General features: G+C 37.3%; 2 protein-coding genes across 5 annotated transcripts; one reads left to right on the top strand and one right to left on the bottom strand.

Annotated features, from left to right (window-relative positions):
- Window positions 1-262: 262 nt before the first annotated feature.
- LOC125844699 (glycosyltransferase BC10) lies at window positions 263-4,886 on the top strand. The gene is made up of 2 exons (XM_049524030.1): window positions 263-1,309; window positions 3,981-4,886. The coding sequence occupies exons 1-2, from the start codon at window positions 731-733 to the stop codon at window positions 4,620-4,622; spliced, it is 1,221 nt and encodes a 406-aa protein (XP_049379987.1). The 5' UTR covers window positions 263-730; the 3' UTR covers window positions 4,623-4,886.
- Window positions 4,887-6,374: 1,488 nt separating this feature from the next.
- Window positions 6,375-10,275, bottom strand: LOC125861770 (pentatricopeptide repeat-containing protein At1g10270). Of its 4 annotated transcripts, none has more exons than XM_049541644.1 (3): window positions 8,437-10,275; window positions 7,418-7,762; window positions 6,375-7,249 (listed from the first exon to the last, which is right to left on the bottom strand). In XM_049541644.1, the coding sequence occupies exons 1-3, from the start codon at window positions 10,205-10,207 to the stop codon at window positions 6,585-6,587; spliced, it is 2,781 nt and encodes a 926-aa protein (XP_049397601.1). In that variant the 5' UTR covers window positions 10,208-10,275; the 3' UTR covers window positions 6,375-6,584. The 4 variants fall into 4 exon arrangements, with proteins under 4 accessions (XP_049397601.1, XP_049397606.1, XP_049397613.1 ...); XM_049541649.1 differs by having other exon boundaries at window positions 6,375-7,333; window positions 7,502-7,762; XM_049541656.1 differs by having other exon boundaries at window positions 7,502-7,762.
- Window positions 10,276-11,475: the final 1,200 nt, after the last annotated feature.

The following is an 11,475-nucleotide window of genomic DNA, read 5'->3' as shown; positions in this document are numbered from 1 at the left end:
ATTATACACGTCTGATAAACTCCTGTAAAATTAAAACGGAGATAATATTTCTTAATGTTATTAAACGTCTTGTTCTTATCGTATCAAATGGTGGGTGAAAAGAACAAAAGTTGTCAAAAACATCACCATGAGAAAACGACCAAAATTAGAGCGCAATATTCAAAGTGAAGACAGCATTAAACTCAGTGGCAAATTAATTATCTAATTATAAACATTAATTAATTTTTCTTAATTATACATATACTCAGAAATTAACAATCACTGTATCAAAGGCTTCTTCTTTTTGCCGCCTTTGCCCCTTTTTCTTCCTCCGATCATTCAATTTTACTGTTTCCGGTAGTTCCACTTTTTAATTTTAATTAACTCAGGTTTTTTTAAATCAGTAATTACTTTTATTTTTTCCTTCTTCTTCCTGTTTTCTTGATTTTGTAGATCACAATCGAAAAACATCAAGATTTCTTGTTTTGTTTTGTTTTGGTTTTTTGTTTCAAATTATTGAAAGGGTTGTAATATAGTAGCGAAACTTCATCTGGGTTTTCTTCAATTTCAAATTTTGATGGATTATTCTGGTGTGTTGGTCGAATTACACGATTTTGGAGTTGGGTTTTGAAATTTACTCTTAATGGAGTAGCGGAACTTCATTCTTGAGTTTTCTCTGTGAATCTTGGCTGATTTACCCACTTTTGGGAACTGGGTTTTGTTTTTTGCTTGTGAAAGGTTGAAACTTTAGATGATCTTGCAACCTGAGAGTCAAAAAATGAGGAATAGAGGAGAAAAGGAAGACCTAGAGGGTAAATTGCCTGTGTCAGTAACAAGAGATTCATCAGTTAGTCTTTTAAGGGTGTTGGCAACTTTGATTGTATTTGTAATTGGAGTAGTTATTGGATTGACTTCAAGTTCACATATTGATAGGTACTTTACCTTTCAAGCTGAACAGATTATAGCAAATAATGCATTGGCTGATACAGTGAGCAAGGAGAGTGGAAATTGTTCTGTTTGTGAGAAGGAGGATTGTTTAAGCATGGATAGTTTTGTTAGGCCAAAGATTTTGATTCATGGAATGTCAGATGAGGAATTGTTTTGGAGAGCTTCATTAGAGCCTTACAAGAAAGAGTTTCCATTTAAGAGAGTGCCTAAAGTGGCCTTTATGTTCTTGACTAGGGGACAGTTACCATTTATACCATTGTGGGAGAGGTTCTTTCAAGGGCAGGATGTGAATAAGTATTCTATATATATGCATGCCCTCCCAGGGTATGTGCTAAGTATTTCTAATACCTCAGTTTTTTACAAGAGGCAAATTCCAAGTCAGGTATGATTCTTGCTGACATGAACTCAAGGTTGTTATATTGATGTTGTTTCATGCTTATTGTGTGATAGATAGTTTGACAAATGCATGTATTTTGTATTTATTTCATAAAACAATGTGTTAGTTTGGTTCTGTTTTCACATAGAGTATGTGAAATATTTTAAGTTAGAGATGACTTATATTTGCATAAAAGATGCATGCTGACTTTTTTTATTTCTCCCAACTTTTGAGAAGGATGCTGAAATGCACTCTCTTTCTTCAAAGTTCTTTTATGTATGAAGTTCTTATTAGGTGTTAATTAAAGAATAAAAATTATAGCACATTGAATTGTCAAAGATGATTTGGAAGGTTGCAGAATACTTAGTTAGTAAGCTGTTTAAAAGTTGAAATTGAAATTTCAAACAAGAGTAACGTCAGTTCTCTTGATGCAAGTGTTGAATTGCTCAGTCTGTTAGGAGTTTGAGGAAATTTTCAGTTTGTGACAATATGCAAAAATGTACGGTGAAACATTCTCATATCGATATTTTGAGGAAAATAATGAGAACATACTTTATAACATTTTTTAAATGTTGCTGTTTACTGCCAAGGTTGGCAATGAATTTTCAATGTTGTATAGTTTGACCTATTGAGCTCTGTGACTGTGATTTTGTTTTCTGCAAAATTGACACTAGATAGAAGTAAGATGACTGGACTGCTGATTCAGTAACTTAATATTCAAGCGAATAAATTTATAATGGCATTGGAAAAGCAAAGTCAGAACTGTTTCTCATTGTTTTTTCATTCGTGATATAAGGGAGACATTATACTCTACAGGTAGATTAATTTATTAGGAAAAAAATGCTGTTCTAGCTGTAGATTGTAGTTCGTAGAGTGATCATGTTGTGAGGGATGTGAATCAGAGGGAGGCTTATTGCTAGAATTTCCATATCTGAGAGTAACCCTGTGACGCAATGGATATGCTATGCTTGGTATCACGAATAATGGAAGGGGATGAAACAGTTACGATAATCAAGACTGTAAACAGTTACAAGTAGAAATAATGGGCTTGAAAGCCCGATGTCAACATGGTGTCGTAAGTGGAAGAGAAGCACTTTTACCTCTCCAAGGAGATTCAGCCCTATGCCATATGGGCTTGTCCTTTTTTTTGTTTACTTAAATTGCTGGTTGAAATGGCTTTAAAATTATCTGCTGTTATGATAATACACATTCCAACCTGCTTAAAAACCAGAAAAATAAAATGGATTGGACATTTGATCTTTTCGTTGAGAGAAAGGCATAAATATCAGAAAATATATAGAATTACAATCGGTTATTTTGCATTTGACCCCTTTTTATGTTATGGATCCTTGTTTTATCTTCTATATGGATTGGATTCCTGATGTGTGTCTAAAATTTCTTACTAATGCCCACTACCCTCTGCCAAAAAAATTCACGCACACGTGTATATATCTCATATACGTAAAATGTGTTTCCTTTATGGGGCTGCATTCAGTGTGTGCATGTAAAAGTATGTATGTAACACCATTTTCGGCTCCTCGTGGACCAAATCCTGGCTGCACCTCTATTTCCTTAAGATTAGGTTTGATGAGAAGGAGACTAGTGATATTTGGTGCAACAGGTTGCAGTCTTGTATGTAGTTCAAGTGAGGAGCCAAAAGCTGCAGTTCCCGTTAGTTGCAGATTAACAGTCACTCTAACCTTTTCCTCTATCTTTGTGCCCATATGGATTTCTGTTAGTTTGGAATGGGAATTGAGGGAGGCAATTACTGAACTATATAAATACAACCCTGCCTTGGTTTATGAAGGAACTGAAATCATCCAGAAAGCAGTTACCCATATCCTCAATACACTTAATGTGTGTCTTACAAATGCTATCAGAGAGAAAATCAAAGGATTAAGGTTACTGATGAAGGATCAGAAAATTGGAATTTCACTTCCTAAACATGTGGAACCCTGTAACCATCAAACCTTCTTTGAACAAACTTTTCAGCTGAACAAATGAGGGAGACAAACTCGTGCCCTAGGTGCTAGGAGAAGTATCATTCAGGTCACTAATGACACCAATGCAAGTATAAGCTATTGAGCCATGTTACTGAAACCGCTTAAGAAGAACCGAGTTATCTTGTATATTTATGAGATGGGCTAGGCATATAATATTGGTTCATATAGGGTGAGACGTGGATCTTTCTTTCTTGCTTTTTGTATACTCAAAGATTTCATAATACCTACACCAGGAGACCTCTTTTTTTCCCACAATGTTCTGGTAAGTCAAGTTATCACAATCCGAGGCGCACCCCTGCTATTAATGTCTTTGTTATAGCCATCTGTAGTACAAACACTATTCCTCTTTGTAAACTTGTGCTATGTGAAGTGAGCAAGGAACAATACTTATCTGATACATAGTATTAATGTGGGGTTGTGGGCTATCATTATTTATTTATTTGGGTATCAATATAGAACTCAAGTCCTCTCAACCTACTACATGGTTTTTCAGCAGGATTGAAAAATCATGCAGGATGTAGATTCAGAGCAGGGGGACATTGGACAGAGTTATGTAAATGAATTGAAATCCTTTGTTTTATTAGCTAGACATTAATCCACTAGTTCTCTAATGTTTAATGATCTTTTGGATTTTGATGTAACAGTTAGCTAACTATTTTCTTCTTCTTTTTCAGCATGTTGAATGGGGATCAGTAACACTTGTTGATGCTGAGAAGAGGCTAATGGCCAATGCTCTGCTCGACTTCTCAAATGAGCGGTTTGTCCTCCTTTCTGAGAGCTGCATTCCAGTTTACAATTTCCCAACTGTCTACAAGTATCTCATAGGATCCATTCATAGTTTTGTTGAATCATATGATGATCCTTCTCGCTATGGGCGTGGGCGCTATAACCGCCATATGAAACCTGATATCAAACTTCCTGATTGGCGAAAAGGGTCGCAATGGTTTGAGATGAATCGAACTTTAGCTGTTAGAGTAGTTTCAGATACCAAATACTACGATATCTTCAGAAGATTTTGCAAGCCTGCTTGCTATCCAGATGAGCACTATATTCCTACTTTTATTCGATTGTTCCACGGACCTTTAAATGCAAACCGAACAGTGACGTATGTTGACTGGTCCTTAGGGGGACCGCACCCTGCAGCATTCAGCGCGGTAAATATTACTGAAGGTTTTTTACAGTTGATAAGGAACAATGGAACAGCATGTGCATACAACTCAGAGAAAACACATGTTTGTTACCTCTTTGCTAGGAAGTTTAATCCAAGTGCTCTAGAACCTTTACTGAACCTAAGTTCCAAAGTGATGGAATACTGAAGAGGATTTTTGAGAGACAAGGGTATCTTTTTTCACCCTTTCCTTGTGATTTATATTGATGTTAGATCCTTTGCTCACAAGTGTAGGTTTGCATTATGAGTTTTTTGACTCCTGTAGTACATGCTTTAGAATTTCTTGGGGAGGATTTAGGTCCTTAAAACTGAGGGGAGGTACTAATTTTCTTGTGTAGACGACGTTAAATTTGCCATTATTTTTTTGTAGTTGGGTAAACTACCATGTTGATGATATCCAAGATGTTCTGTAGCTTCATCTCCAGTTAAAGTTTGTACCAGATATCATCTTTACTTCGACATGAAAACTATTATATTTTTCTGCAAAACAGTGCTATATTTGGAGCAATTAACCATGATGTCGTAAGAATAGGTAACTTTGGTGATGCTTACTTAAATGTCAATAAAGCTGGATGTGTTATTTTAGCAACCCACCTTAGACATGAGAGGGTGAATTGGCTCGATTTTCATGATATAAAGAACCTGGTTATTTAACATCAATGATGTAGGCACAAGCAGAAAGTGGAGCACCAAATTGAAGTATACAAACAGTTCTATGTGGAAAATTTCTTGCTCAGGAGAGTTAAAAATCACCTCAAATTTTCACCAACTTCACAAGCAGTTTTAGGTTGCAATTCAATAATCAAAGGCACTATAAACTCCTACCATCAACCCAATTGTAGCCAGTCTAAACTCCTAGTCTAGAAAGCTAAACATACTCCAACAATTATCACCTGCTACAATACTTTTGAAAAGCAAAATGAGCTACTATCAAAGATCAAACTGCTCAAACCTAACCAACCCAAGAGCTAATGCAAGTGCAACAATATTTCCTTGTTGTCCACAGATTCCTTGCAGAAATGCATGTAGCAACTTCTGATTAGCAGTCGTCAAGGATCTGGTTCTTTCGATATCTGCATAACACTTCTGCAATTCAGTTAGCATAACCAGTATCTCCAAAAGACTTGATTGTTTTGTAGCTGCTTGTTAATCATCAAAACCAATTTAAGTTCAGCTCAGCAAGATGGATCACATAACTAACATTTGATCCGGGAGTATTATTGAAAGCCAAAAGCCAAGAAAAAAACTTTTGCACACCTCAGCATTACCTCAGAAAGGTTCAGCTTGTAATGAAAACCTTTGCAGGGTATTTATTCCGAGCATATCATCAACCAACATTGGACATTGTTGCTGAGACATAACAAGCACAAGATAGTGGGTGATGATATCATAATGGGTGCTTAAAAAGAAAGCTTCTCACCTGTATAAAGACGGTCTTGGAATTGACTTGCTGCAAATAATAGAACTTATGTTGCAACTTGCAGTATTGTTTTCTTCATAACGACCAACAAAGTTCATTTGCACTGAAGTCCTGAAGCTTGAGACCCCAAAAGCTGCAAACTAAGTCCCAAAGCAACAATCTGCAGTCATTACTGAACATAATCCATGTCTCTACAGATACTTTACATTGCCAAGTAACAGCTTATCAACAATTCATAATGACAATATATGTAGCTTACAGATATGTGAATGAGAAGTGTTCTTTTTACTGGCTTAGACAATTATAGAGTGCATTATTTAACAAAGGCATCATCAAGTAATAAAAAGAATAACAAGTAAAGAAAATATATTTTTGACGAGGCAAGTACATTTTATTGATATGAAGGGAAAAATTCAAGTGTACAAGATGTAGAGTAAATAAATATATTTTTCTCACCAATAGTACAATTTAATTTGTTTCACGAAGATCAACTATTCGATCACTTATGAGCAACTCAAATCACAAGTATCGCCTAAAACCATCAATTGTCTCTACAAAATTTGTCAATGATTTCTATCAGTGCATATTAATCCATGACCATAGTCTGACATCAAGATGTTTCTATTCCTGCAGTCCTATTTAGATAACTGTATCAAAAGCAGGCCCCTCAGAGAAACTATGCTTCCCAATTTACATTCTCCCGTGGCGTGCCACTTCGGGGTATTGGTATTGCTCAATATTGTCCCCTTGGGATGAGGCCTTTTCTGTTGCTTGATGTCTTACATATTGCCCAGGTACGTGTGCAAAAGCTGATGCTGGACCTCTAACTGATTGGGATGTGTGTGAGATTTCATTTAGTGGAGTATGAACAGGTCTTGATGTCAGACCTTGCATTGAATGGGCTCTTTGTCCATCCATGGAATAAGGTGATGCCTCCTTATAAGGAGTTTGTGTGAAACCTGATGGCTGACCTTGATTTTGATGCTGTCCTCCTTGTCCTGCCATATAAGTGGGTGGTGATGACCATTGTGAAACGTGTGTGAAACCTGATGGCTGACCTTGCATTTGCTGTGATCCCTGTCCAGCCATGAAAGAGTGCGATGAAGCATATTGTTGGGGCACGAAAGAAGGTTGTGATGCTTGTTGCACGTTTCTTGCAAAAGCTGATGGCTGACCTTGCATCTGCTGTGATCCTTGTCCAGCCATGAAAGACGGTGGTGAAGCTCCTTGTTGAATAAAAGAAGGTGATGCCTTATGCGAATTTCTTGCAAATGTTGATGGCTGACCTTGCATTTGCTGTGGTACTTGTCCGGCAATAAAAGAGGGTGGTGAAGCTTGTTGCCACCTTGGATTAGGTGCCGACTGCTGGCCTTGCATTTGATGTGATCCTTGTCCAGTAACAAAAGAGGGTGGTGAAGCTTGTTGCCACCTTGGATTAGGTTCTGACTGCTGGCCTTGCATTTGCTGTGATCCTTGTCCAGCAGTATAAGAGGGCGGTGAAGCTTGTTGCCACCTTGGATTAGGTGCTGACTGCTGGCCTTGCATTTGATGCGATCCTTGTCCAGCAACAAAAGTGGGTGGTGAAGCTTGTTGCCACCTTAGATTAGGATCTGCCTGCTGGCCTTGCAGTTGATGTGATCCTTGTCCAGCAACAAAAGATGGTGGTGAAGCTTGTTGCCACCTTGGGTTAGGTGCTGACTGCTGGCCTTGCATTTGTGATGATCCTTGTCCTCCAATGAAAGAAGGTGATGAAGCTTGTTGCTGTCCTCCAACGAATGAGGGAGGTGAATTTTGTTGCCACGTTGAATTAAGAGCTGAAGGCCGACCTTGCACTTGTGATGATAAAGAAGCGGGTGGTGTCTGTTGTCCTGCATAAAGACATTAAAAAGCTGTCAAGAGTCGGAAAACCCACAACAAATATTGTATGAGAGACCTCTTTGAGATTTAAGGACTAAAAATTTAGGGAGACAAATGAACCTATGGTGAACCATATGATGTTAGACCAAACCGTATTTTGAAAATGTAAATCTCTTCTGAATAATGCAAACGGAAAGAAAATATATTTTTTTCAAAAACATTAAGTAAAGGTTACTCCATTAGATAAGATGGAAGTGAAATTGTTACAACCACTTTGGATCATGTGAAGCACATATTCATTAATCTGAATATTGTCTTAGAAAAATTATTTGAACAAGTCATTAAAGTGAATACATGTCATAAGATATCTTTGTTTCTAAAATATTATTCTAAGAATTGGCACACTTTCAAAAATTATTTGTATGAATAAGAATCTCTTGTAATACTATTACAACTAATACAACTAAATAATTGTGGTATTAGTTATTTTTCTTTAGAAAACAAAAAATAAACTAGTTAGGCCAAGAAAATTACTAAAAGCTTCAATCGATTTGGTTTTTATGTAAATGTTAGTGGCATTCCAACCAATCAGTTGTATATATGCAAACCAAACATACATGCTTCAAACTAATGATTCTAGGGAAAATGTAAAATAATGAGATGTGCCAAAGATGGAAAAAAGTACCTGCAGCATGAGAAGTTCCTGGTAATTGTCTAGGCAATTGTGAAAGCCATGGAACTTGTCCTCGAGGTGGTGTAGAAGGTGGAATGTAAGTAGGTTTAGTAGCAAAAACTCTTTCAATCTCCTCACGACGACCTTGGTTACCAAAACTTTCTAACAGGAACTCTCTGAGGGAACTGGTGAGACCAACACCATAGTTTATGGTCTGAATAACTAAATTGGAACTTGCATCATAATTACCTTCCCCACAGAGTGCCCTAATCACAATATCATATGTTGTCACATCAGGTTTTGGTTCTCTCTCACCCATCTTGGTGAGAATAGGCACGCACTCTGCAACCTTGCCTTTCTCAATCAAGAAATTAAACCACTTTTCAGCATAGACTGGAATGACTCTCAGCCCTGCCTCCACCATCTTTGTGTACTTCTCCAGTGTGCCTTCGACACTATCCATCTTCACATATGCCTCAATCATTGTCCTATAAGTTGTGACATCTGGGCTCAATGACTTGTTACACAATTCCATATAATATTTTTCTGCTTCCTCCATCATTTCAAGCTCAGAAAGTTTGGTTATCATATTATTGTAACCTGCAACGTCCATCGCAAAAGGTCTGGTCTTGAGGCCCTTCCCCACCTTCTTGAAGGTCTCCAATGCCTCTGAAACCTTCCTTAGCCTAAAACACTCATTCACCATTAAATTAAAAGTGTCAGAATTCACAGCCTGGAACGTTGGTGGCGTGTGATCATCCAACATTGCATCAAACAATTCCCACGCCTCAGTTTCCCTCCCATGCCTCAACAACACCTCCAACAACACATTACAAGTTGCAGGAACCATCCTATACTTCTTATCAAGAAGTGATCGATATGATTCCATAGCCTCTTTTACCTTCCCCTGCTTGAAAAACCAATCCATAAAAGTAGCATTCACCACCCCATCATAAACAGTGCACCTTTCTTTCAACTCATCAAACAGTTCATTCGCTTTCTCTAAATTACCCAAATTCAAGAACCCCAATATCAAATTATTATAAACTAAAGAATCCGCACCATGTCCTTTATTAAGCATTTCCCTAAGCAAATCCACAGCTTCAGCTATACGGTCAGAATCAATTAATCCCTTGGTAAGATGGCGATATGTCACAGCAGACGGACTAAAAGGCGCATTTTCAATAATATGACTGTATACTTTCAAGCCTTCATCAACCTCACCAGCTTCACAATGTGACACAATTACATGATTATATGAAACAACGTTCGGAATAATATTATACTGATTGAAAAAGTACTGAAACAGTGCCTTAGCATCATTATACCGTCCGGACCGATACATAGCACCGATGATAGCATTACATGTGAATACAGTCGGCCGTGTGTTTGAGAAAACGGCGTGACGAGCAACGGCAGCTGCAGAGTCCAAATCACCAGCACGGATAAGAGATTGAACGCGATTGTGAAGGTTAAGCCGAGGGCCCACCAATGCTGAGGTGGTATCAGGAAGACGGGATCGAGGATCATCGGGAGAAGGCGGTCCCCTGGGGAGTGGATCACGGCGGAGGGCGTTGATTGGTGGTTCAATACGAAGACGCCGCTTCCGACGCCTCCGTTCAGCGGCGGCTTCTTCTGCAGATGAAAAAGCAAATGATCGCTGAGGTAGAAGGAAATTAGGGTTTTGAGGATTGTGAACGGATGTTGTGATTTGAGTTCTGACGACGGCGGCGGTGGCGGAGGAACGGCGGAGAGAGCGGAGGAGTATGGCATAGAGTGCCATGGCGGTGAGGTTTTAGGTGAAACACTGAAATGTCCGAGCTTAAACCCTAGAGATGAGATGAGATGATAGAGAGGTTTAACTGAGGAATACTAATGTGTGGTTGATATAACTTTTGCATTACCTATAACACTGATCAATCACCGTATGCTATTTTCTAAAACTTAGGTAATACACTCATTCTATTTTTTAACTTGTCATGTTGCGCTTTGAAGTTAAAAAAAATAAAAAATTGTCATGTTGGACTTTTCGAAAGTCAATTTGATTAATTTTTAAAGTTAAATTAGATTATATTAATTCGATATCTTAATTGATATTCAATAACTATACCAAAAGTAATATAAATTGTAATTTTTTGTATATCAAAAAGAAAAAAAGTACACCATAAAATATTAATCAAAGTTCTTATTATTTAACTCTAAAAAAGGAACATAAGGAAAATTTAGGGATTTTTAAAAATTACTCCATTAGAAGAAACATTTGTTTTGATTGTTGAAGAAGGTTGTAGTTAATTAAATTCCTGAAAATGACCAACTGGGTTGTGGGCTTGTGGTACAAAGGGGAGATTGAGTCATCCTAGTCAGAAGTTTCGAATTCGAATTTGGTAGAAAAATTTGTTAAAAGTGTCATCTTAAATGGGCGCTACAGTGCACAATCCGAATTTAGTATGATCTCTACTATAACCAATTATTCTAAAAAAAGAAAGAAAGATATAACCTACTTATATTTTAAAAAATTGCTTACTTACTGATTACTTGAGAGTTAATTCTATTGGGTAAAAAACAACATATTCAATTTACTTTCACAAGTAGATTTTGAAAAGAGCAAGATGAATGCAAACCTTTCTACNAATAAATACTTTTAAATTTATTTAATAAAACTTCGGTTCTTCGGTGCACCGTAGTTTCGGAACCCTTACACCGAACTCCGAACCGAAGAACCGAAGAACCGAAGTTCCGAAAAAAAAAAACCGACACTGAACCGAAACACCGAAGAACCGACACCGAAGAACCGAATTTTTTCGGTTCGGTTCGATTTTTCGGTTTTTCGGTATTTATGCCCACCCCTAGTATTGAGTCATCCTAGTCAGAAGTTTCGAATTCGAATTTGGTAGAAAATTTGTTGAAAGTGTCACCTTAAATGATCGTTACAGTGCACGATCCGAATTTAGTCTGATCTCTAATATAACCAATTATTCTAAAAAAAGAAAGAAATATATAACCTACTTATATTTCAAAAAATTGCTTTCTTACTGATTACTTGAAAGTTTA

This window comes from Solanum stenotomum, chromosome 1 (assembly GCF_019186545.1).
Source record: "Solanum stenotomum isolate F172 chromosome 1, ASM1918654v1, whole genome shotgun sequence".
NCBI lineage: Eukaryota > Viridiplantae > Streptophyta > Magnoliopsida > Solanales > Solanaceae > Solanum > Solanum stenotomum.
This window is presented reverse-complemented; position numbering and strand designations above follow the sequence as displayed.